At 38.0% G+C, this 27803-nt stretch overlaps 1 protein-coding gene across 3 annotated transcripts in view; it reads right to left on the reverse strand.

Moving 5' to 3' along the window:
• Positions 1-200: 200 nt before the first annotated feature.
• COL4A1 (collagen type IV alpha 1 chain) overlaps positions 201-27803 on the reverse strand; it is a 121024-nt gene continuing 93421 nt past the window's right edge. The window contains exons 32-52 of one of the 3 annotated variants that reach the window (XM_064708994.1): positions 27527-27694; positions 26891-26980; positions 26158-26310; positions 23301-23399; positions 23121-23210; positions 22143-22282; positions 21157-21287; positions 20977-21053; positions 20140-20238; positions 19579-19629; positions 17515-17700; positions 16726-16859; positions 13287-13359; positions 12559-12630; positions 11126-11254; positions 9611-9709; positions 9252-9464; positions 8320-8497; positions 5421-5535; positions 4624-4796; positions 201-3088 (exon numbers count right to left, since the gene is read on the reverse strand). In XM_064708994.1, coding sequence (XP_064565064.1) covers positions 3007-3088; positions 4624-4796; positions 5421-5535; positions 8320-8497; positions 9252-9464; positions 9611-9709; positions 11126-11254; positions 12559-12630; positions 13287-13359; positions 16726-16859; positions 17515-17700; positions 19579-19629; positions 20140-20238; positions 20977-21053; positions 21157-21287; positions 22143-22282; positions 23121-23210; positions 23301-23399; positions 26158-26310; positions 26891-26980; positions 27527-27694 — 2552 coding nt within the window. In that variant the 3' untranslated portion in view covers positions 201-3006. Of the gene's footprint in view, positions 3089-4623; positions 4797-5420; positions 5536-6965; positions 6986-8319; positions 8498-9251; positions 9465-9610; positions 9710-11125; positions 11255-12558; positions 12631-13286; positions 13360-16725; positions 16860-17514; positions 17701-19578; positions 19630-20139; positions 20239-20976; positions 21058-21156; positions 21288-22142; positions 22283-23120; positions 23211-23300; positions 23400-26157; positions 26311-26890; positions 26981-27526; positions 27695-27803 lie in introns of those variants that run through there. The other 2 variants (XM_064708991.1, XR_010439627.1) reach the window with 2 other exon arrangements.

Genomic DNA, 27803 nt, shown 5'->3' on the forward strand with positions numbered 1-27803 from the left:
TATTTCAAAAGGAAAATTGCTGGTGACTAATATGTGTCAAAGTAGAGATGGAGACACGAGAAAATAGTCATGTATTCAGTAGGGACACGTTAGTAGATGAGAGACCAAGGTATTTGGTGTTAGTGTAAAGCCGTCCGTCCCAGCGTTACCGCAAAGAGAGCAAGGGCACCACCTGCTGTTTTAGAAATGTATTTATTTGGAACATGACAGCGACTCTTCAAGTACTGCACTCAAAAATTTTCTCCTGAAGTTTCTGCAACATTTTGATTTGAATAAGTGATGACTTAGCAGATGCCTGTTCGCACGATGAACTTTATTGTAGCCACAACACTGGCCATAAATGCCTGAATATGGGGTACTAAAGAGGTTTTTGAAAGCAAGGCAGTGTTTCACACAGGCTCTTCCTCACCCAGGGCTTCAAAATCTAGCATTCACACATTTTCAGGAGATCTGACTGATATTCAATAGGCACCAAAAAGTTTAGTGACTGATTTAAGAAGCAGCATCTTTAGCATGAGAATGGTTTAGGTCATTATATGAACTGGAGGTTATAGAATAAATAATTACTACTAGATAAGGAAGACATCAAACTACAGTTCAAGCAGTTTTCAAAAATTTTCAAAGGACCTTGTTTCCAAATGCTCCCAATTGAGAGGAGAAAGGTTCATACACACCAAACTGATTTAAACATACAGGAAGAACTTTATAAACCCAACTGTCTGGCAGTTCTAAGACAATTTGACCATAGCAAATTAAATCCCTAGCTGACCAGGAGATAAAATGTAGAGTGTGAGCAACAGTTTGGACAGTCTGAGTCAATGAGGACTCAATTTTTGAATAATTTTTCCTAGATGCCACAAGGAATCACCTTATGGTCTTCTCCTCTTCTTCTGGATGTCAAGTGTCCTTGGGAAAACCCTGCATGAGGCTGCTCAGGCATAATCAGACTGTCTTATTTTATAGACTACAAAGGAACTTTTGTGAGGAGTGGTCTTTAATAAATAAGATTATCAAGTGTCAGAACTTCCACGAGAGTTAAGAATCATTGCTAAATGAAATGGCCAATTTCTTTGCAGAAGCCTTCAGCCATTTGGTCAGAGAATGTCCGGAAGGATTTTAATTGAAAGACAAGTTCAAAATAGCAGCAGCTGCAGTGTCTTCACTAATTTTGGAAAACAACATGAAACTTTAGCAAATTATGTGCTTTTGCCAATGAAAATGATAGCATGGCCCATTTCCTCTTCAATCAGAGCCAAGATTCACCTTAAAAGCAAAGTTTATAAAATATTTTAATTTTTATCCTATAAAATTCAGTTCTGTTTGTGCACGAAAAATTCAAAGGAAAAGTGAAAAATGTGCATAATTTTGATTCCCATGAGCTGAGATGAAGTTAGCAGATTTTTGTAATGTGTTCATATCAAATACATTTCAGTGATAAGTTTCTCATGTTTCATCTATCAGTTTCAGTTCTTACAAGATAACAACAGAGGTGTCAATACAGTGCCCTGTTTCCCCCTTTAGAAGATGCTTTGTACATCTGCAAGATGTGCAAAACAAAAATCATCTATGATTGCATCAAGCTTTTGCATTTATTGGTGGCTTATTAAAATTAATTAATTGCTGTGAATGAATGCTAATAACAAATTAGTAAAAACATCTTTCTTTCTTCTGTTTTTTTTTTTTACACAAATAGTTTTATTACAAACTTGAATTTTTAAGAAATACACATGTAAGAAATTACACAAAGGCCTTGGCATTTCCAAAAATCTTTTGGTATTTGCATGGTAATAGTCCATAAAACATTTCTGGACACAGACGTGCTCAAACAATGGTATCATTGCATAGAAATTCTTTAGAAATATTTCTGAGGCCACTTTGAAGAATTTTTTTGGCACAATATTAACAAAATTAAGGCCTTATACTTTTCAAAATCAAGTAATTCAGTGTGTGAGTAGTGTTTAAAACCCTGAAAAATATTAAATACAGAATAAAGACTATAAGCTCAAAGCAGAATTTACTATTATAAACACAAATAACTATTAACCTGGGTTCAGTCTCTGCAACTTCAGCATTGAAATGGCTATGTAAAATGAACATTTCACATCATACTTTGGCATTTAACACCTAATTCATGACACTGAAAAGAAGAAAAATTTTGTAAGCTTCTTTTTGATATGATAAACTTAGAGCTTGATTTGCCTAATGGTTGATATCTATATAAATTACTAAAATATTTATATATATTTTTCTTCTTGACCATTGCTGGATCATTCTTTATTCCACAGGAAAGTTTGTTCTACTGCACAAAGAAGCTGCATAGTACCAACATAGCAGAAACACTTACTTGCCTATTTGTGAAGCCAATTTGGCAATTTCTTCCAGATGTAGACCCATTAATACTGACAGCACTAAAGGCTACAAACAGAAGCAAAGGTTTGCAGGATGGCACTCTATGTTGTGAAAAGATGGTTACATGTTGCTTAACCACAGTCTGTAATCCCAAACCTCTTTTTTACATTAGTATTTCTTTGTACAAGAACAATAAGTACATACCCAAGAGTCTGGGATTTTAAGACACCTAGATAACGGTAACAAACTTATCTGGGGAAGAAAAATGAATCTAAATATATAATACAAGAATGAGAAAGGGGGGTCAAACAGTATAAGGCAGAACTGCATACCTCCTAGCACCTTTGCATTTTTTTTCTGGATAAATGCTGACTTTTTATTCTATCAGTGCATTGCATTTATATAAAAAATACATATACTTTGATCAAAAGTGCCATTTGGCATGTCGACATTTGAAGCTTATCTTTGTTGTCTCTTTTCTTCTTTAGCAAGGACAGGGCCAGTAAAGCAGTGTGTGTTAGTTATGCAAGTTCCTAAAAGGCACTTTACTGTTTTCATATTGGACAACAATGAGGTACATATGATATATGTCTAGGCTTCATTGCTGTTAAACAAATAGCACCATATTGTGTGAAATTAGTTGAAATTCAAAAGTCATTATGTTCTTCTCATACAGACTTGACAACGGCTAACATTTGAGCGTAGATCCCCGGCTTTCAAGGTTGAGGGAGTCGGTTTCCTACGGAAAAGAAAGAAATCAAAAGACCCATTAACAATTTTCAGGTTCATAACTGACACCACCAGCTTGGAATGCAAGTCTCCCTTCCAGCCTCTGCTGAATCAAGAAGGTGTTCCTAAGTTCTCCAGTGTGTAATCACTTCCAAGTTTGGTCACAAACTATCGTAAGACAAGTTTTAAACATCACACACTTACTGAAGAGCTCAAATAAAATTGGAAAAGAAGCTGAAATTTGACTGTTTATGAGTTTCTGCTAACTCATGTGACTTTAAAGACAAATGAAAAGTTGGCAAAGGAAATTATGTGATGTCATATAGAAACACAACCCAAACCTTGAGTCTCTAACTTGTCATAAGGAGGTTAGAGACCTCCTAGCAACTAGAAATAAATCATTTTCAGACAAAGTTGTGCTTGCATTTAATGTTTTTCATTAAAAATTATAATGAGTTTACAGGAAATGGAGGAGTATTTGTGATTTCTGATAGCAGGGCAGGTCCCCTGACTGGGATGATTTTATTAATCTGAGGCATAGTTTGCAGCCAGAAAGGTTGAGAGGTCTCAGGGTAGGACTCAGGAATGGAAACAACTGTAGTGCTCACTCTAAATTTTCTTCTGACCAGCCCTCCTCTTTCCTAGGGATCCACAGCTTATTACCCCAGTGGTGGGGTGGTTGTGGCAGTAGTTTTTCAGGTTGTTAAGATTATTACAGCCCCAGTGATACTCAGTCTCAGCGCTCAGTTTTTCTACCTACTCTATTGACAGCTATCTGATAAACAAAGAGTAAAAACTGGCTAAACAACCTGCTTCATTCTGAGACAGGCAAGGCAGCATTCACAGATCTGGACAGAAGACATGAAGAGACGCAGGGTAACAGGAGCAGCAGCCAGGACTGTGGTGGAAGAGGGCAATTACCTGCACTCCAGAGGAATGTCTACTGACTAGCTAAGCTATGCAGACATGGGAACTGACCTATATGCCTACATATTAGTAATATTCATAAAGAGCAAATGAACCTGTGTTGAAAAATACTCATGAGCAGGAGACCAGAACAAAGCCTCTTACCACTAGCTGCATTTTACTCAAACATACTTCCTCTGACATTAGGGAAAGGTAAATAATTGTTCAACTCACTTAGTTTAACACCTGTACAAATGGCAAGTAGTTCTATTATAAGTTAATGCTCATTTACAGGAAATGTTATATTCTAATTTAATTTCAATCAGTATGTCAGCCTATCCCAGCTACCACCTGGTGAATACAATCAGAAACATAGTGGAATTGTGAACATTGTTAGATTATTCTGAAAAGCAAAATACATGATACAAATGACACATTGCAAACACCAACTGATGATGCATTCATTAATTCCCCCGAAAGCTACTTTTCTTTCTGCTACAAAAGTAATTTACTACATAAATTAACTGTGGTAGTGGACAGCCAATACTTGAACCTGTATTCCATTCAAAAAATACTTATTTTTTTCAGTGATAAGGCTCAACTGAGTCTGAAAGAGTGATAAATAAATCATGAACTTACCTGAACATCTCATTCCTTTCTATAGTGGCAAGCCAGAAGCTGTAAGCATTTGCATAGTAATTGCAGGTGCCCCGGCCATGGCATTCGATGAAGGGAGCGCTGCGGAACTCCTCTAGGCAGGAGCCAGGGGATGCCAGGGCCTGGCCAGAGCCCTCAGCACCAGCACTGGTGTGCTAGGAAAGGCAAAAGCATTGGTCAGACAGGGACTCTCCACCTCTTCTGCTACAACTGCAATGAACTCTCTCGCACAAATATTTCTTCACACTTCTCTCCTTATCCTCTGTTCTGTCCATCTGCTGTTTTGTTGCTCAGCTCAAGGAGGAACAAGAAGGTGGAGCTGAAGACTCCAGAGATGGCATAGGGTTCTCTCATTCAACAGCAGCATGACACACCAGCAGTATCAGCTTCAGGGACAGCTGTATGCACAGAAGTCCTTCAGGAGACAGCAGGACTCAAGCTATCTCTATGTAAGCAACGTGCCAGGGCTAGCTCTTGGCCCAGGAGGCACAAGGTTTGGTATGGCTTTTATCTGAACAGCTGAACTCCATTCCCACTTCACATCACAGTGGTCTCTCTCCCATTGCCAAGTGCTAACAGCTCTGGATCCAGCTGTGTCTCAGACCATGCCCAGGCCTTGCCTGGGAAAATGATCAGGTTCTTTTTGAAGTCACTACAAAGAGTGGAGGACTAATGCCCTCCTAAAAACTGAAGGGACAGAGGCAGATATTAAATTTCCATAGATCAAAACCCTGAAACAAATGCTTTCCTCAGCTCAGAGTATGTCCCAGTGCACTTACCATGACAAAGGAGTAACCAATCCAAAGTGAGCTCCAGCCTTCAGGACACGGTGGTATTTGAATTGTTTGACTGTGAACAGCTATTACCATAGCAGGAGCTTCACACACAGAGCATCTAGAAGGACCAAGACATGAATGAGCTGTGTGCACTTAAGGATTAATAGTTCATTATTCAGAAACTACTTTCTTTATGGAATCTTGAAATAGAAAATGTTGTAACATTCAAAACCAAAGGAAAATCACAATGTTTCATTTAGAAAAACAGCCAACTGGTTCTTTTTTCTTTTTTGTTAATTTCTAATTTATTTGATAAAGTTCTAATTTCTCCCTTACTTAGAGACAGTTCAACTATTAAGTATTATTCCTATTAGCTTTCCTATGAGAAAAGAACAAGAGACCTCTTATCTGAATATTTACATGTATTTTTCTTTTTCTAGTCCTGTTTGTACTGAAGTTTCTAAAAGTGTTCCATGTCACGAACATGGGGGGCAAATAGCCACTCTATCTCACCAAGTATCACTTAAAAGTGGTCTAATCTGATCAGAAACAAGTAACAGCAATTCATCATCCTAAACTTAGCTCTGACTTCCAGAGAAAAAGCCATCTCTCTGGAAAATGTCTTACAAAGGCAATCACTGCTAATCTAATCTAATGCAGACTCTTTCCCATGCATTTTCCTTGAAAGTGTTTTTAATTTACATTTGTGGTCTGTATCTCCACTAAGAGATTTCCAGCAAAGTAACTAGCACAACAAACTTCAAAGCAATTCTCCAGAAAGGCATGCAGCACTAGTTCTTTTACTTCAGATAAATTTCTCATGTCTCAGAACTGCTAAGTTACTGAATAATCCAATGACCAATCATCCCTCCACAGAATCACAAAAAACCCATGAGCTGGGCTGGAATTTTAATATGGGGGCTGGCAATAAGGAATTTGGTAGATATAATCAGTTTTTCCTTGTACAATTCTTCAACTGGCTGCTGCAGTTAGCAATTATGAACATTATTCAAAACTAAACAATCTGATTCCTGTTATCAGAGCAGGGAAAAGAATCAAGTGCAAAATGGATTAAGTTGGATTCTGGAAAATGCAGAGAAGCAAAGGTATTCAGAATGAAAGCCTGCTATTTCTGCCTTGTGAAGACTGCTTTCATACCTACTGCGTTCATCTTTAGTGCAGAAGCAAGAGTTATTTTAAGAAACACATCAATGAAAGAGTAAGTTAAAAGAAGGAATGTAAAGCTGCCTCTATTCTTGGAGCTCTGCTTTGCTTCAAGAGATTTCTGGTATTTCAGTAGAAGGCCATACAGGAAAAGAAGTCCTGTGATTCAAGGCAGCAAGTGACACTTCTACACATTTTCTACATTTGGACAGGGAAAACTGTCAGTCGAAAAGCATCAACTAATAAAATAAATAGAAAGAAGAGTTTTCCAGATTCTTTGCTAGTTTTCTAAAATGAATATTACAACTATTTCTATGACTAAAAGGAGAAAGACACACAAGCATACATGCACACACACACATGTACATACAAATACACACTTACGCGTTCTTACGATGCAAAAGCTAATCCGTAGGCATAAGATAAGGCAAAGTGTTGGTTAGTACCTCCTTCAGCAAGAGTTTCAAATATGACTGTTAAAGGCTATTTTGCATTATATGGGATGGCATAAAAGGAATATGAATTTCAGAGGCTGGTAATTTGATTTTTTTCTGAGAATCAAGCCCCTTCCATTCACATGCAATGAACAACCAAAAATTTAAGACCAAAAAAGTCTCTGTTGAGAATCTTGTCCTCAATCTGCTCATTCATTTTCAAAACATAGCAACTTCTTTGATACTAAACCAAAAGTAAGAATACAGAGTACAACTGCAGATACAAGATGGATTCCACTATGCAAAATAAACATTGAATGTTTTGCAGTAGAGCCATATAGCTTTTTGAACATCCAAGATATCCAGAATACAACCAACTGCTGATTTGGATTGTCCTTTCTCTTGGTTGTACCTGAGAAATCACTACCAGCAATCTCCATTCCCATTCATTAAATATGGCTGGAAGAGGGATCAGCAAGAGCTGATACAGATTAGAAGCAATGACAGAAAGGACAGTAATGCCTGTATCTAATGATTATCACTTAAGCTGTAAGCTGAAGATTCCCTTGTCAGACTCATATCCAATGGTAGGGCAGTTTGCCACACTCTTGCTCACAACTCTGCCTTCAGCACTGGACATATTATGCAAGACCACTTTCTAGTGGTCTTAAAATTTCAAACGGACCAAAAGTTCAACATGGCATTGATGCAGAACAGTTATGTCTCTGATATAAGCACCATTCTTTATGCTAGCTGTGAATCTGGAATTATTAAAAAAATAGATGATTGATTTTTCAATTGTTTCCTTTAATTCAGAAAATAATGGCTGTATTCAAGCAGAATGTCTAAAACAATGGAAGAAGCCTGTCAGTCTACTGTATGATAAAAATGCTACCATTTTCAAACAAAAGGAAACTGAGCCCTAAAAAGCTTCTAGCTATGGCTAGTCAAAGAACAGAAGTGTTTCGGACAAGAATTGTGAAAAAATGCACAACTTTTTTCCTTCAAAATACAACACAGCTTTTGCAAGACAACATTTCAAAGTATATCTTTTAATTTCAATTATACTCAAAATAGGCTATTCTATTTCTTTGGGTTTCCCCCAAAATGGATTTATTTTTGATCAAAGTCTAAACTGAAAACATGCACACTTTGAAACATTTCATCAAAAGAATTCAAACTTTAAATTTAAAGGCAGGAAATAAAAATATACAGATTCAAAACCTTGTTCAGAAAAATAAAGTACCCTAAGCTCTTTCCACAGGCTTTTTCACTTTATAAATACAGCAGAACTGAAACCATACCTGCTGATGAATGGTCTGATATTATCACCAGTGATAGGAGCCATATTCATTGGCATGGGCTCAGGAGTAGACAGCCAGTAGGAGTAGTCATTCCTTGATGCAAAATTACAGACATTGTTGATATTGCAGAATAAGAAAGGCATGGTACTGAATTTCCGAAGACAGCTTCCTGCTGTGCCTGAAATGTTAAGTGAAAGGTTATTTCTTAACAGTTTTGTTAAGCTACTGCCAACTGCCTAACAATTATTTCCAGGAGCAGCTAAATAAGGCAGAGAACACTTGCTCTGGATGACCTTGTTTTCTTAGAAGAAAAGAATTCTCTTAGCTTCATGAGGAATGAACAGGACAAGCAAAGGAGCAGTCCAGTCTTGCCTGTAGAATTATGAAATACATTAGGTTGGAATAGACCTCTAGAGGTCATCTATCCTACTGCCCTGCCAGTTAGATCTGGTTTCTTGGGTCCAGATTTAGTTGAGTTTTGAGGATCTCCAAAGACAAGAAATTCAACCATCCCTCTGGGGTTCTGTTCCAATGGTTGACCATCAGCATGATAAAAGGGCTTTTATTTATGTTTCACTAAAACGTATCTCATACTTGCGATCCATTGCTGCTTCTGTCACTGAGACCCTCTGAGAAGGGACTCCATACTCTTTACCCTTCCTCTAGACAGCTGTAGACTGCATTAAAGGCCTCTCCATAAATATAGGTTAATGCTGAGCAAACCCAGTTCCATCAGACTGTCCAAGACCCCATGAGCCATCTCAGTAACTAGGTGTTGTATTCACTGTGGGGTAGCAACATCTCCCTTGTTCTGGGGTGCCTAGGTCTGAGCCAGAGCAATTACACAGATTTGCTCAATGCAGTTCTACAAATGAGAGCAGCATTTGGTTTGTAATGAGTTCTAACTGACTTCTAATTTGGTCTCCACTTACCCAGATCTTGGCCATGTGCTCTTTCATTGCCTTGCACATAAAGCAAGGAGTAGCCGTGGTAAATCAGTCTCGTTCCAAACGGACACGATGGTTCTTCAATGGTTTGACTGTGTCTGGTAACAAGGAATCCATGAGCAACAGATGGTGCTCCTGGTGGGCCCATAGCCCCAGGCAAGCCATCAGGGCCAGGGGGACCAGGAAATCCTCTGGGCCCTACAATACAGAGAGACTCCTTTTATTTCTGCAGACAGAGTACCCTCCCTACATGTCTGAAGAAGTGAAATTAGATACATTCACACCTAAAATCATGTTATTTTTTCCATGAAGGAATCAAGTCTTTGAAGAATGCAGGGACTTACCTGGGGGACCAAAAGGACCAGCTTCTCCTTTCTGCCCAGGCTGACCATCAAAACCTGGACTACCAGGTGGTCCAGGTACACCTGAAGGTCCTGTCACCCCTGTTGAAAAACAAGCAATAATTATTAGTGGATATTATTTCATGTTCATTCTGACCTTTTGGCTTTTAATACAGTACAGCATAGGTAAGCCTCAGCATAAACTAAACTCCTGCAGATTTAGTGCAGACAGTTCCATATCTAGAGAATATATGAGGGTTACTGCAGGCAAAGTGATTCTATAGTAGAGAAGGAGAAGCAAGGAGAGAGCACGTTTCTAAACAAGCTAGCATTTGACTGGAATACGAAAAGGAATCTCTTCTCTCTCTGCTTATCGTATGACTCAATCAAAAATAGACCATAAAAAATTATGGTCATGAACAGTGGGAAAATGGGTATCCTCTTAGCTTCTTCCCAATTCAGACATATTTTATGTCTTCCCTTTATCAATTTTTAGGGATGCTATGAATTCTACATAAACTCAGCAAATCTGACTTCAGGAGAAGAAAGTTAATACTATCAGCACTATAGGAATATTTCTGTGACTCATCAGACACTCACAGATTTCCTTTTCCTGATCACCCAAAAAGAAGGAATGTAAAGCTGCCTCTATTCTTGTTTGAAACATTGGTTTGATGTACTGAATTGACTACTAGTGATAGAGCAATGGATTCTGCACAAGCAAACCCATGCTGTGTTCAATCACTGAGACTGTTTCACAGCTATTTCATAAAGGACAGCAGTTGCAGAGCTGTATCATCACCTTCAAGAGAAAACTTTCATATCTACTTTATTAACTAGGAAGAAGATATTCATTATCCTCCACTGTAATTCCCCATCAACTCAACATAAATCATTCAGGAAAAAAGCTTTCCCTTAGAATCTTAACACCCCTGAGCTCCCATTCTCCCATCATTCTGAACGACATGTCCCTGTGCCAGCATTTCATTTTTCCTACCACTTGTTCCATTCTCTTACTTGCTGATGTGTTTCATTTTTGCAGTTCACCTACTCTTTATAAAAATTGCCATATCTGGATTAAAAGAAGAAATCCAGGACCATGGAACAAGCTTCCCCATTGCTTTTGGAATTGCTTTTCATTCCAGCATCAAATGTTCTTCCTCATGCCTTCTTGTCCCAGAGACACACAGTAATTAAGTTTGGATTCAAGACTAATGACAGAATACACCCTGACAAATACATTTTGGGGAAAGGATAAGCAGAGTGCTGCAAGTCATTCTGCCTACTGCTGATTTCAGATACTGTTGTGCTGCCTTCAGAGTGACAGCCTATAAAAAACCACCAGGAAGGCATCTGTTTTGGATGAGCTTCAAAAAGGAGCTTCTTCATCACTGACACAATTTAAGTGGCTTACAAAAATTGGATAATATTATACCAAAAATCTTGTAGTATCTAGCCTAACTTTGACTATTTTACATCACAAAAATATGTTTCTACTGGCAAATTAGAAACTCTCACCTTGCTGTCCTTTGGGACCTGGAAGTCCTGGGAATCCCTTGAGACCAACTGGTCCTACAGGTCCAGGTAAGCCAGGATCCCCTTTAATAAGCTGAAAAGGACCTGGTGGGCCTGGTGGGCCTTGTAAACCTGTGGAAATCAACCAAGAAAATCAGTATGTATGTAGTATAGCACAAATTAAAAAAAAAGTTACCTTGTATTGCCATTTATACAGTCGGAGACTGGAGCCTGTCACAGATAGTCACAAGATATCAACACATCCTAGACTTTACATGTGAACGAAACTGCAAAGCTTCCCAAATTGAAGCCTATCTATGCTGGTATCTCCAGCCAAATAGACTTCCCATGGACTGAAATAGCTGTTCAGACCTTAGGCTCTATGGAGCTGTCTCAGCAAGTCTGTAAATAACCCCAGGCTGAGTGGTGTAGTCAATATGCTGGAAGGAAGGGATGCCATCCAGAGGCACCCTGACATGCGTGACAAGTGGGCTAGTGGGAACCTCATGATGTTCAACAAGTGCAAGGCCAAGTGCAAGGTCTTACACGTGGGCCAGAGCAATCCACAGTATCAGTACAGACTGGGGGATGAATGGATTGAAACAGCCCTGGAGAGAAGGACTTGAGAAACACAAGTGGATGAAAAACGGGATGAGTCGGCAATGTCTGCTTGCAGCCCAGAAAGCCAATACAGGGCTACATGAAAAGAAGCGTGGCCAGTAATGCTCCTCCTCTGCTCTAAGAGCCCACCTGGAGCATTATATGCAGCTCTGGGGTCCCCTGTACAAGGAGGGCATGTACCTGTTAGAGCAGGCCCAGAGCAGGGCCATGAAAATGATCAGAGGGGTGGAAGAGATCTTCTATGAAGACAGGCTGAGAGAGTTGGGCTTGTCCAGCCTGCAGAAGAGAAGGCCCGAGGAAGGCCTCACTGCGGCCTTTCAGTATATAAAAGGGGTTTATAAGAAAGACAGAGAGATTTTTTACCAGGGTCTGGAATGACAGAGGAAGGGGTAACAGTGTGGAAGAAAGAAGTGTTTACAGGAAGAGTGTTATTTAGATTGGACTTAAGGAGGACGATTTTTTTACTGTGAAGGTGATGAAGCACTGGAACAGAGGTTTCCAACGAATCTACAGAAGTTCTGTCCCTGGAAGCATTCAAAGCCAGGCTGGATGGAGCTCTGAGCAACCTGGCCTAGTGAAAGATGTCCCTGCCCATGGCAGGCAGGTTGAAACTAGATGATCCCTTCAATCTCAAAACATTCTATGATTCTAATCTGACCATTCAGATACTGATACATGACACCTGGTTTCATATTCTGAGTTTTTACACAGAAAAAAAAAGTGATGGACTTATAGACACAAATAACAACAAATTAATAAAAAATAACCATTTAACCAAAAAATCTGAGGGAAAAAAGCACAAGTCTTCATTATACCTTTAGATCCAGGAAGACCTTGGTCACCTCGCTCACCCTTAAGGCCTGGGAAGCCAGGAGTCCCTTTTGGACCTGAAGTCAAAGGAAATATTTGCATTAAAATTCGGTCATTTCTTGATCTGGAAGGATATGTGTGGAATAATCATGTATGACCCTCATCCCCATGATCCTGGAAAGGACATGGCTTTATTTGCTCAAGTACTTTTTAACTATTATCAGAAACATGATACAAACGCCACCACTATGTTACAAAAGAAATAATATCCTTATTACTTTAATAATATCATTCTCTAGATTAAAAGCATTACATTTTTTCTGTTAAAAACGGTATTTTTTATACACCTGGTGTTTTCATGTACATGATGGTGACACTAGCAGGAATTTACTCAACAAGAGAGACATACAGACATCACTTCCTCACATATAATTGTTTGCCTCTTTAATTCTCAAGAAAATCTAGAAGATTCTTGACTGGTAGCATCTAACAATCAATTTTACATTCATCTTTTAAAGGAATTGCACATTTAATATTTTCAATGCAAGAACAGGCAAGAGACAAAAAAATCTTAAGAAAAATCTCAATGCTTTTCTGTTTTTTGACACAGCTTTCAGTGTCAGTAATTATTAACATAGAGTCAACATTCTTTGGGCATTTCTTTTGAGAGAGGAAGGATATGAAAGAGATATTTTTGCATACTTTTCAGGAGTATGTTAAGTTTCCTCCTCACCTGGAACACCGGGAACTCCTGGAGGTCCAAGATCACCCTTTGGACCAACATCTCCTGGCAAACCAGGACTACCCTGCATAAAAGAAAATGTGAAATATAGTTATCTTACACTATTATGATATGACTCTCAAATAGGCTGGGTATTAATGGAAACCTATGAAAAAAATATAATACGACAAAGCCATTAAATTTAAGAAATGGTCATTCTCTCCCTTGATTAGCTTGAGAAACTTCTCTTACAGGAACAGGAGTGACACTTTGCTCTTTCTAAACTATTTTTTGCCCTCAAAGATACCAGACCAGAATGAGGTACTACTAGCACTGCAGCCAGTAAAAACGTTCTCAGCCACAGACCATATAATTATGAAAAACATCTGCAAGCACAAACCTCAGCAGATAGCAATTTCAGTGCAGTCCCAGCAGGAGGTTGCTGGTTAGATAATTAAATGGGGTAATTCTAGCAGACTTGAAAACTTTTACATTCACACATGGGATGAAATTAAATATGCTCAACAATTTATAATTCTCTGAAGATTTTTACTTTTCAACAGGGATAAAACACTCAAGGACTTAAAACACTTCAAACACAATGGGAACTCCTCCCTCTGCCTTCGCTATTCTAAACTGTAGCCCTGAAATTAACGGTAACACATTCACTGTAGCCTCACTTCAAGGAAAACCAAGACCCTTTTTCAAAAGACACAGTAAATAGTCATTCAAATGGCTGCCAATTTATTTTCTTCTTTTGTCTGTTGCAGATCAAAAAGCTTCTTAGTATAGTTTAGAGTTTCTCCCTGGCTGATTTGGTATGATGGTGATAGTTTACTACATAATAAGACACCGAACACAGGTGGAGGAAAAAAATAAAATCCGTTTGCTAAGTAACCTACCAACCAGAAGCTGGAGATGTGAATTAAACACACAGTGAAAAAGAATACCAACAGTAGAAGTCATCTTATCATATTTGCAGAGCAATAAAATAGGCACATAGGAGTGATTTTTCATTCAGTGCAAGTTAGATGTTTATATTAAGGTGAGAAGAACAAAAAATGTCCAATCATTTTCACTGATTGTAAAGGGAGATGACTAGCTCAAAAATGAATGCCCACAGTTAAACTTCTAAAGACTCCAAAGTTAAACAAAAGAAGTGCTACTCTCAAGAGTGCTAAGGCAGGCATCAATGCAGTAAGATTCCCTGGTTACCCTCAGTCACACAGACACAGTGTAGAGGATTGTTTAAAAAAAATACTGTCCCTTTGTATGACAATATGTGAACTTCTGAAGCCCAAAACAGGAGGGCTAGTTTTCATTCAGAAGGCACTTATGAGTCAATCACATTAAAAGAGGGGGTCTTAAATACATATATATATATATATATATATATATATATGTTTTAGGTTATAATTATAAAAAATATTTATAAGAGGAGTTTATTGGAAGCTTTCCATCAAAATACATTTCCCATAACAGTATGCATTTCCTAAATTTTTTTTCTCATCAGATACAGCTTGGTAAACAACTCTTTTGGGTCTGTTCCAAACAGAACAAAACTATTTCAGGAAAATGTTTCTTCTCCCGTTACAACACTAAAATGAACAGGAAAAACCCATGAGATTTGTATTTCACAGTCTGATCTCTGCATTTACTTTCTTTGGATACAATTTTTGGACAGGTTGTGTCATTCATGTTGCAACAAAATCTCCATTCTGATATAGGTAACCATGTACCCGCAGACCTGTATGAGCAATTGAGCCGTAATCAGGGTAGGAGCCTGTCACACCGGGAACAGTGGAAACTCATCTTGTGTGTATCATCAGAGGAAGCTTAATATTTAATATCACTCTCACTGCAGCATTTCACACTGAGTTAACAACCTGCTACTATGAATTATGGCTCAAGGATAGTGAAACATTTTTTCTGATTGAAGGCATGGAATCAAAACCCTTAGGCATTTCCCATTCTTTCTCAGCAAACAGTCTCAGACTAGTATAGCAACCAGTGAAAAGCTTTGCAATTTCCTGGGGTATAGAAATTTAGCTCTCTGTAAAAGCAGTGCAAATTATTAAACTAGGGAAAATATACTGGAGGCTTATGTTGGAAATTACTACCTTCAAAGCTTGTATGGTACCAAATATAAAAAGGGCTGAACACAGAAGCAAATCCTTAAAGTCTCTGTGAAGTGACTCCTGGATGCAGAAAAAGATGCACTAGATCTTTGCATTATCAAAAATAATGTGGACCTTTAAAGCCCTGCATTTCATATCAGGACCTTATTCCTGAGTCTTTCTTCCTTTTGTACACTAGGAATTTTCTCAACCTTTTTTCCATAAATATTATTTTTATTACTATTGTCCTTTTTTTAATAGAATCATTAAGATTGGAAAATACCCCTAAGATCATCAAATCCAAGCATTAACCCAGCACCACCATATTAACCCCTAAACCAAACACCTCAAGTGTTCTATCCACACATTTTTTGAACACTTCCAGGGATGGTGACTCCACCACTTCCCTGGGCAGCTCATTCTAATGCCTGACCACCCTTTCAGTGAAGAACTTTTTCCTAATATCCAATCTAAAGCTCCTTTGGCATAACCTGAGACCATTTCTTCTTGTCCTCTCATTTGTTACTTGGGAGAAGAGACCAACTCCAATCCGGCCACAACTTCCTTTCAGGGAGTTGTAGAGAATGATAAGGGCCCCTCTGATAAGGTCCCCTCTGAGCCTCCTTCTACACTGGGCTAAATGATCTCCATTCCCAGTGTAGTAGGAAAGAAGGAATGAAAAGTTAAAAAACAGAGCATATTTTTCAGTGTGGAAAAAGGGATCATACACCCTGAGAGAAAGAATAAAGAAGACAAACTATTCTGGGTGACTGTCCTATTCTACTTCGCTCTCGTTAGTGTACTGAAAAGTGACTATTTTAGGCCAGGGAAAATGAATACTATATGACAAAAATGTATTAATAGTATTGCCTGTTTGTAGTTCTAAATCAGCAGCAATATTTCATCACTGACAGTACTGAAACTGCACTTTATTTGAGAGCCTTCATAACAAAAGCAAACAGTTCAGGTAATTTCAGAAGGCAATTTATCATGAAATATGCAACCTTTAAAATTAACTAGTAATGCATTTACCAGATTTATGGATGTGCTTCAGCCATCCCGTGCAGTTAAAACACTGTAAATTATATTTTGGGTGTTGTATGTTACCACTCACTATCTATAAATTTCTAATAAGTTCATTAGCTCACTGGGGCAGCCTTTCCAAGGAGAGCATTGAAATGCTTTCAAACTGACTTTACATCATCAGCAGTGAGTGCAAAGGCACTTTGAACATAAAATATCATTGTTTTGAACAAGAAACTGTATGATTAATATATCTATTAATTACAAGAACCAGCTTTCAGCAAATCTGGAGTGTACTGAAAGTAACTTACTGGCAGTCCTTGGGAACCCGGATCACCTTTCATCCCTGGACCCCCAGGGATCCCTGGCCAGCCATTGCTCCCTTGCTCTCCTTTGGCCCCTTTCAGACCTGGAGGTCCTGGTGGCCCTACTGGACCTGGTGAACCTGAAAAAACAGAAAAAAAGTATTTTGCAGCAAAATTGGCTTAGAGTAGTATTTCATGGAGGACAAACAAGGTGTACAGACGGTCAGAACCAAAATAATTGTTGTTCCATTTCAAGAAAATAAGTAGGAGAATCTGTTGCAGGGACACTTGTTATCCAATCCTCTCTCAGCCTGTAGCTGACTGAAAACAGAGGCAGTTTTCCACATGTGCAGAACAAGCAGATAGTCCATCCTCAGGCATAAACATGCTAAAGATACTTTGTACTCTGCTCCACTCTCCTCCTTAGCCTCTAGCACAGGCCACTGCCATGGAAAGGCCAGGCTGGGTCGTTTTTAAATACATTAACCTCAGCACATATGAACAAACAGCCCTGGATGCCTCAAAACAGTAAATAAAGTCCATAGGGAAACATGGAAATGGGAGGCAACCTCCTCAACACTTGAACAATTTCTGGACAAAGTTAAGTGCTTGAGGATATAAAACCAGCCTGTTCTAGGACACACTGCCAAAACTGCCTGTGAACAAAGGCTTTCCACTGACCTGGGAGAAGAGGATGAACAAAGATATGCAATATTGATTGTATTAATAATTAATTAATTAATCAGGCAAGCCTCAATGACCAGCAATACTTTAATACTAAAGATAAAGAATTACCTGGAAGACCAGGTTGGCCTTGAGGTCCTCTGTCTCCTTTAGGGCCTTCAATTGCACTTCCTGGCAGCCCAGGAAGACCTTGGTTCCCCTTAGGGCCTGGTGGACCTGCATATCCTGGTTCCCCTTTCAGGCCTGGGATCCCTGGACTTCCTGGGGATCCTGGAAAACCCACTTCACCTTTTGCACCTAAGATTTGAAACAACAACAGAACATGATTAGATAGATCACAATCACTGAAACCTTCTGCCATATTATCCACTCACAGTAAGCTTTATTCTTTTTGAATACACTGACCTTAACTTCATACATTTCTATAAAATGCAAAACTTCAGGAAAAGTGTGTGATTCTTCACAATATGATGTAAAATAAGAGGAAAGTAATTTGACTGACATACCTTTTCTTATCTAAACTCATCACTGGACTATTTTTAGTCACTCTTAAAATAGATTAACATTCAGCATCCCTCTACCACTCCTTACACAAAGATTATAAAGCCCCCAAACCCTTACTCCACAGCAATTATTATTTTCATAGTCAAGTAATGAATGTTGTGCTTGACTAAGCACAAAAGGTCTTGCTCCTGGAGAAAAATGGAATACTTTTTTACTAAGATCTAGATTTGGACTCGTTGTACTTACTTTCAGGCTTGTACAAATAGTTAACAATTGCAATTCAATCTAGTTTTAGACTGAGCAAAATATAGAATAATTGGTATAAGTACAATAATAAAAAAACCCAAAATGCATAGAGAACACTATCCCTGGGTCTCTGCTTGAGCAGAACAAGGTTTTTAAATCCTTGACTTGTTTCTTTGGAACTACCAAAGAAATAGCTTTAGAACACATATTTACTCTAAACCCAGATATTTTTAAATGAGCTGAGCTGACAAAATGAGAGATGGGGAAGGTGAGAGAAGTGTTCTCATAATCTAGCGCTCTACATGCCTACCGAGCTACAATTAGAACATTTGCTAAATTTATTAAATATTTAACATTAGGGATTTCACAGTAGTTAATGATTATTAATTAGTCTAAGATGGTAAATAAATGATATCCTGAAATTCTGGTTTATCACTTTGGTTGTCCAGACAAGTTTCCTTTATTAGTAGAATGAATAAGTGAGGTAGGGCATTGACATTTAAAGCTATGTAAGTTCTTCAAAATTTGCTGTGTCATGTTAATTTCATGGATGAACTACTTGAACTGTTTGTGTTTTCCACAATGGAAAATTGTGGATAGTTAAAACTGAAAATTCCCCCACTATACACAATTTCTTTTATCAACAACAGTTTGACATTTCTTGACTACTGTATCTATTGCAGCCTAGTGTCTAGGATATACTTATTTCATTAACTGGAGCATGGTGCCTTACAGACACCTTGAACAAGCACTGACTCAAGCCAATCAAACCACTCTCACAGCACAGTGTAGTGACACACTTTCCAAAGAACATAAGGGGACTTGAATCGTCATGGTCATGCGACTGTACCCAAGCAATTAAGTCCCGAGCCCAGGTAATAAAAATTTTCAGTGGGATCTCAGCAGGACTCTGCTATCTTTTGCATCTCTGCACCATGCTCCTGTGCATAGCTTAGACATGCTCAATTGAGATACAGTAAATTACTAATTTAGCAATTAATATGTCTGGGCTGCAAAACAGGTTCAGGCAAAAAGATCACTACAGTATCCTGGCCACAAAACCACTACCTAAAGCTGTCTGTGCACAGAGCCTCACTAAACTTTGATTCTTGCAAAATTAGTAGGAAAACAGAAATATCTGGAGTCCAAACACAGCACACAAATACGGGAGTTATTTATATTACCTCATCACACCACAGCTTGCAGAGAATTCCACACTATGAATAATTACCTATTTTAGGGTATATCTAACTCCATGATGTTGGCACTGTAACAGAAATCAGTATTTGAACCTCTCAGAGCTTCTGCTTGCTCTGAGAAGGCATAGGATGTAAAAGAATGAAGTAGAAAATATGTCTGCATTACAGAATTATGGTTATAGTATGTTGGGAAGGAGGCTTATAATTGTTTAAGTAATTGTTTTACCTTTATCTCCCTTTGCACCAGGAAATCCTGGAAGTCCTCTACCTGGGAGACCTGCAGTACAGAGACAGCAAAAAATGAGAAGTCAGGAAAGTACTTACATTTAACCTATAATGAATAAAACTCTATTATGCAAATACAAATTTCAAATAAATGGCTTATGCAAAAGTTCCTCAGGGCAGAGGCTGTTTTTGTTATGTACTGGCATTGTATTTAGCACAATGGGTCCTGTATGACTGAAAACCCTACCCAAAGAAAAGGCAAGGCTGCTCCACTATTTCACAGCTAAGTTTCAGACTGAAATAACTGCCAAAACACAATTCTTTAAAGTATTACCAGCCTTTGTGAAAGAAATTCTTTCAATATTAAATTGATTAAACACAGTTGCTCATCTAAATGATCACATTGCAATGCTGGATGATCTTAAGACATCAATATTGACTTTATTTTCTAAGGTTTCATCCAAAGGACTCCGAACGAGGACACACTTCTACCAGCTACTCTTGTGCAGCCTGTGTCTGTGCATTTTCATAACATGGGAGCTGAAGATGACAGTCACAGTACCTTGTTCACCCTTTGCACCAGCTGCACCTGGAATCCCATCATAACCTGGTTCACCCTTCTGACCAGTGGCACCAGCAGGACCCGGAAGACCAGGTTCACCTGAAAAATCATTGATATTTTCATTTGAACTGTGACTTTTTTTTTCTCTCATGAAAAACTTCACTTTTTCTTTTGCTCCCACAGAGACCAAGCAGATATTGCATGATGACTTCAGCGTGACTTTTCACTGAGTTTACTTCTGAATTAAATCAGTCTGAGACAGGGCTCAAATATTAAAGATTTTGACACAGCTAATTGTCATGAAGCTCAGTGAGTTTAGAATGCAGGACCTCTAGCAAAGACTTGTGAACAGCACAGTTCACTGTCCTGTAAAATGATGTGTACTGCAGCCAAAAAACTGCGAACAGAAGACTCCAAGATCAAAAATGCTCACAACAGCAATGGATTTACTCTCTTTGATACTAACCTCTTTCTAACAGCAGTGAAATTATGATAATGTGGTGATTCAGGTTTGGGCATAAAGATTAACTGAATTGTTTTTAAATTAACTCAGAAACAACAGAAGTAATGGCTATAACAATAACTGGTCCTGTGGAAGGTGGTAAAATCTATTCCTCCAACAATGCAAAAGAGAGTGAGCCCCCCACTACACTGACTCATATTTACCTAGGAAATATGTCAATATTTTCAAGCAATGACTTGCTTATGAAATGAACAAATGCACTGCAAAATATCTGAGCCAAAATGAATGTAGAATGCAAAAGATTTTGTTTTAGCCACTGCCTGGAGACAAACAATATTTTAAGTGTCCTTTGTTGGTTGATATTTCTTTTTTACCTGGTTCTCCTTTTAAACCTGGAATCCCACTTAAGCCAGGAAGTCCTTTTTCACCCTTTTCTCCATGGCGGCCAGGGCTTCCTAAAAAAAGGAAGAAAAATGTGTTTCCATGTGGGATATTTGATATAATTTTTACTTCCATTTTTCACTGCAGTTTCTGTTTTGTAAAAGCATAAACACTTGCCTGGAAATCCTGCCATGCCAGGGGATCCTTTGGGACCTGGGGCACCCGGCATTCCAGGAATTCCTATATTACCCTTTTCACCTTTATCTCCAGAGAGACCTGGACTACCCGTTCTTCCTGGTTCTCCCTAGGAGAAGAAGCACACATAAAATCCAGACATTAATTCTGAAACAGTTTTTTTCTGTATGCAGTGGTAGATGTCTCCCCTCTTATCCATCTGAATTTAAAGAATTCCATCGTTTTTCCACTTCTACACAATGTAATTTAGGATTAAATTTGATATTAAATTCCACTATCAGAGTTTTTCAATCAATTTAGCAATTCCTTAATACCTACAAATGAAAATCAGCAGCCTTCTATGCATTTTTAGGATGCATTTACAAAGTCTTTTCAAAATTAGCCTTTAATTTATTACACTTCATCATCTTAAAAAAATGTCTTTTTTTGAGTCCTCAGTAAGTATGCTACCAGATTAGCAGGTATTATTTTTTACTTATAAATTCATTATAGCTTTCACTGTACAGCTAGGAAAAGGAATATGAAACAAATGAGAATCCTAATAGATACTATTAGAGATTAAATTAGACTTTACAGACAGTATTAGCACAGTTCACTTTTCAGTAGTGGCTGAGCACTGTATAGTATCTTTGTAAAAGTACAGTAACATTATTTTAGTGTGATTATTTTCCCTGTTGATAAAATGCCCTTTTCACATTATTGACTTAGTATTTTTTAAAGTTCTTCCCCTTCCCTACCATTCTAGCACTGTCAATTAGCCTATTTTGAGCAGAGATACTAAAAAGGAACACTGGAGATATTGGTTCCATCAAACAGAATGCATCTAAACCTGTACATATGCACACCTTTCAAGTTTTTCATAAGGCAGTTAAATTAGCATAATAGAAAATAAAACAGCTTAAAGGCCAACAGCATCTCTTCAAGTGCTTGGTAGAGATAACCAAATCCTTAGGGGTATAAATACCTTCTCCCCAGGAGCCCCTGGAAAGCCAATTCCAGGAAAACCTGGTGCTCCTTTGTCTCCTTTTTCGCCTTTTTGCCCAGGGAACCCTGGTGTGCCTGGTGAACCTGGTACTCCAGGAAGACCCTTTTCTCCAGGTGTTCCTAGTAAAGGGAAGGAAAATATGGGTACATCAGAGCCAGTGGTACCTTAGCAGTGTTGACAGTGATGTTTCAGTGTTGCTTTGGCTATTCAGAGCTATGAAAGTAAGTAAATTTTCTTTTGAGATTCACTCTCTAAATGGGACTTTTTATGGGATGATCAACTCTACTCATAGAAGACAGTCATAATCTTGGATTCAGAGTAAACAAAGATCTTGCTAAAAATATGAACTGAATAAAACTTTATTTTTATTTGATTAATTTCTAATAGTACTACAAAGTGACTCCTCTGCAGCATATGTTTTCTGTCCTCATTTACTATTTCAGACTTTCACATTTGATTTCCTAAATATGCTAGACACAAGGTCATCCCAATGAAGACAAGGTTTCCATGTTGAGTTATAGGTCCTTCTCCATTTTATTCTTTACCAATCCCTTCCACAACAACTTTATTCCCAGACCCCTACAGTTCATAATTGACAGGCAGTACGCAGCAGCTCACCAAATCTTTCAGAAGGGGGAAAATACAAAAGAAGCTTAATGCAGTTCACAGGCTATCAGAGACACAAACAGGCACCACTCAAAAAAACTGCCTGCCTGAAACAAATACAGAAAACCTAAAGATCCAGCTAAAGGATTTGCATGTAGAAACTTAGGAAACCATCCTATTATTTGTACATGACAATAGGATTGAAAAACAATGCCTCAAAAGCCTAACATTCAGTCACTGCAAACAGTGCAATTGTTTGGTAGATCTACACCAACAAATATTCCATGCAGATTTTTCAGAATGTTCTATATTAATTAAGGAAAAAAATAAGAAATTCCTAGCAATCAGTACCTGGCAGACCCATTTCACCAACCGATCCTTTTTGTCCTGGAATTCCTGGATCCCCTGGGTACCCTGGGGGGCCTTGATCACCTTTTGGTCCTATGAACAACAGAGAAATGAAGAATCCCATCAGTAACAAAGTTTAAAATACCTGACAAACAGTCTGTCTGCTGTTATCTTCAGACATACCTGGCTGTCCTGGAGTACCGGGTTCACCATCTCTCCCTGGAATTCCTGGTTCTCCATAATCCCCACGTAGCCCTTTTTCTCCTGCTTCTCCATGGTCCCCTGGACACCAAAAAGAAAAACACAGTGAGATAATTTTTATTACAATTTACTGTAATTACATACAATAATCCTTCTAGTTAATTTTTGATCACTGCTGCTTCTCTCTGTTGAACAAGGAAATGGCTTAGTAAAACACAACTTTCATCATTAAACCAGTCCTGAGAAAAGGCTGAAAACTATTGCAATTTTATGGGTGCCTGTGCAAATTACAAAGCAAGTTATATCTATAAAAGAAATGTAAGGAATGTGTGTTTGAGTTAGATTAATAAGTTATTTCAAAAGTGGCCAACAGATGTTAACAGAAATTATTGATTTAACTTTTTAGCTCTCTAAAAGGGCACATGTGAAAAACTAGTAAACAGACAGAAATTTGCTGTTTTCCCTGTTCCATTTAATGTAAAGCACCTTCAGAAGGCTTGATCTCTTACTCTCTCGTGTGCCTCTTCTCCAACTTTATGTCCATGCCTTTTGGTTATAAACAATTCTGTTAGTGTTGCATAGAGCTGCAGGACAATAGGTTACTGAAGATAAATCACTGAATGTTTTTAAGTAAGCAGCTTTCATTAAAAACATTTCAGGATGTACAAACCCAAATTTTTTCATTAAGCATCACTGATAATATGCCATAAAAATTCAGTGTCTTATCTGCACAGTTTGTCTTTTGGAAGCTTCTAAAAGCATTACTGTGATATTCATGTCTAGAGGAATGAAGGCAGCCAAAAGATCAGCAAAGCTATGGAATATAACTAAATTATTTTTCTCTGCTGGTACTAAGTATCTTTTGCTTGGAGAGGATGAGGCAAGAGCAGAAATTTGGAGGCTGGGATTTGTTTGGAACCTACTCTTCCAGGCTGTGTGAGCCAGGCCAATCTGTAGACTGCATGTGGTGATGAAAAGGTAGAGTGTAGAAGTTTGGAAGCATGCATTGTTAGTGATGGAGAGATTAGTAAATTAGAAACCAAAGAAATTAACCATTTGAATTTCTCAGCAAAGGTTTCTTTCTTCGCATGTAAAAAGTGTGCCTAATTTAGATTTCTAGGTACAAAATAAAATTAACCATCCTACACGCCAGTAGTAGATAAGGAAATAGTGAAAACGACCTATGTGGTTTTAAGACTTTACATACCACTGTACATACCAAGACCAGAAACAAATGAGAAAAAATAATCTAGATGAAATCTTTAGAGGCTGGGAGCTTCATTAAAAGTTCTCCCAGAAGCTGCATCTCAGCTGAAGGGCAGATGTACTCACTGCTCACTGGCTGACGCCCTCCCCTGCAGCCCCTGGCTGCCCAAGCTGCAAGGCACTACTTACCCACATGCCCAGGTTTCTCTGAGACCCAACCAGAACACGTGAGCCCACATCTCCTTCTGACAATTAGCCAGGACATGGAGATAAGAGGTAGCTAAGACTGGGATACTCTCCTGTTTCCACAGTTCAAATACAACATAGTATAGTTATTAGTGATTCACGGTCAAACTGGAAAGCAGTCTGCCCTAGAATGCACTGATGAAATGTACAGATGACACTCGAAAGGAAAGGCTCAAAAAGAGGACAGGATTAAACTACAGAAGGATTTTGAAGAGTTGGAATGAAGCTTGAAAATAATCACAATGAAAATCAAAAAGCATAATGCACCACATGTGTGATAGAAGAAGTCAAAAACACGCAAACAAAACGAAAAATTATTACACAGTAGTCTAGAACTAAGAGACTAAGAATTATAGCTAATCACAAACTCAGTCAGCTATTGTTTCAAGCAAGGGAAATTTCATTCTAGTCAGGCCTGAGTTGAAAGTACTTTGCTTGTTTCAGCAATGTGCACTCTAACAAGGATTCAGCCAAACTGGAGAGCAATCGCAAAGTATAAAAGGAACGATAATTGCTTCAGAAAACATGATATACTATTAAAGCTTGAAGGACTTGGTTGAGGGAAATTAAAGACCACAATATCTCAGTAGCTCCCTTCTAAGCTCTACATTTCTATTTTAACAAAAAAAGTAACCATTTATTAAAAATTCTTATTTTTTAAATAAGATATAATGTATAGTAAGAACAAAAAATATTAAAAATATGCAAACTGTACACATTTTTTCTTTGAAAAGAAATATAGGAGAGAAAATTATTTCAAACAAATAATTTATCAATTATCAGTAAAACTAAAAAATCAAGAAGAATGTATTATCTAAAAAAGCGAACAAATCTATAACCATGAAGTTTCTAAACAGAAAACTGATTGTCTTTTCCCTGCATACTTCCAGATATTTCTAAACTGATATAAGTTGATCTGTTGGTATCAATGACATAAATGCATTTCTTTACTGAATTTTCTTCAGGTCACAAGAAAGTGTGCCAAAAAAGGCTGCTCACGTTTTTTCTTACATTATCAGTTGATCTTCATGGCCACAACTGCATGTTTTACATGAAAGACAGCTTTTCCCTTTGGGAAAGCTCTAGTTTTACTTTTAAAATTTCTTTTATTTTCAGAGAGTCTTGTGATTAAAGAGGTAAAATAAATTATAAAAGGACAAATTGAACCTCTTCTGTTCAAACAAAACCCCTCTGATCTGTGATTATTCTTTTTTTCTATATAGTTGAAAAACACCAGAAAAATATCTATATTTGCTATGCAAAATTCTTTAATTTAATTTTAAAAACTGTTGCCTAAAACTAACACAAAATTGAATTCAAAGTACTTCTGCTTGGTAGTATATGAGTGTTAATTCCACTTATTCACACAGTTAGAGAATAAAGTTACCTTTTTCTCCTTGATCTCCCTTCTGGCCTTTGAGGCTAACCATGTCCATGTTGTCTATTGTTCCAGGTTTTCCTGGGAGACCAGCTTCACCTTTATCTCCCTTAACACCAGGATCACCCTGTGGTCCAATTGCACCTTTGAAACCTTGGCTACCTATAAAGAGACAGCACTGAATGTTATAGGGGCATATAAAACTTTGCAAGAATATTTAGTAGACAACAACAAATTAAATTAACTATTTATTCAGATTTTGAGCACCAAATACCATGTTCTGGAACAGCTCCTATGATCTTTTTTTATACTTCACAATAGTTCTGTCAGAAAGTTGACATATTTTTCCCACTTCCTAGCCAATAATTTTAGTCTCTTGAAACAATAAGGACAGGGGTTTGGCAGTAATGCAGAGTATTATCTGAGGCTCTTAATTAAGACCTTCCTGCTGGCTTTTAATAATTTCAAATAGTGTATTTTTCTTGGAGTAATACCTATGGCAGCCCAACACCTAGCAAAATCTTATGCTCTTGAAAAATTGATCAAAAATCATGTTTTGGTGCCCAAACTCATGCCTGCTCCTAGAATATGGCATTTTATACTATTTCTAACTTAGAGGTAAGTCTCTTGACATAAACAGTTCCTTAGGCCAAGTATACTCCTTATCTTTGGTTATTTCTCAACTTCTGTTGAAAAGGTGTGGGGTTTGCAATTTTTTATTTTGAGAAAATTTCTCTCTTACCTTTTTCACCAGGAAAACCTCGCTCTCCAACTGGCCCAGGAGTTCCTGGCAATCCAGGCGTTCCCATAACTCCCATTTCTCCTTTGGGTCCTGAAGCCAAAGAAGAAGAGTTAATAAAAAAAAATAAAGCAAGTAGTCCAAAGAAATACAAGAAACAGAATTATTTACTGCCTATCATATTAGGAGTTGCACTGCTTAAGGAAAAATGAGACAAAGAAGATGATTAAACTAAAGCAGCCCAACAGAGAAAACAACAGTACAAACAGTATTATGAAAACCAGAAGAAAACAGTTTGTAATGGGTTTTTGACAAATTCTTAAAACTCCTTATTACAGCAAACGATGCTGTCATTAGCAAAGGCATTATTAAAACCATACTCTGTCACTAAAACTGCGCAGAATAATCCTCTTTCATTATTACAGGCTGAATTCAACCTGCTGGATTTGGTCCATGAAAGGACTTCAGCAGTAGCAGTTCAGTTACATGTGCAGAGCTGCTTTACTGACATCAGTCCTTGCATTTTCCTAAGCTTGGGCTCTTTGATCAATCAATTCCTAACTGAGTGAAAGGGTGTGCTATCACAACTTAATGAAACAGCTGTCAAAGATGCTGATTTCTGAGGGACAGGGCATTTACCTGTTGATCCTTTCAGTCCAACAGCCCCCTGTGGACCTGGCAGGCCAGGTAACCCCACAGAGCCTGGGACTCCTGGCTGGCCCGGGCTGCCTTTATCCCCTTTAGGTCCTGGCATATCTAGACCTGGGATACCAGGGAAGCCCCTTTCTCCTTTTATTCCGGGAAATCCTAGGAAAAACAGAAGATACCAGATTAGTCCTTAACAAAACACAAGGAAAACCATTAATAAGCATATCTGACCATGTTCACCTGTGATTCACAAATTAAATGGCACAGA

Source organism: Zonotrichia leucophrys, chromosome 1 (assembly GCF_028769735.1).
Source record: "Zonotrichia leucophrys gambelii isolate GWCS_2022_RI chromosome 1, RI_Zleu_2.0, whole genome shotgun sequence".
NCBI lineage: Eukaryota > Metazoa > Chordata > Aves > Passeriformes > Passerellidae > Zonotrichia > Zonotrichia leucophrys.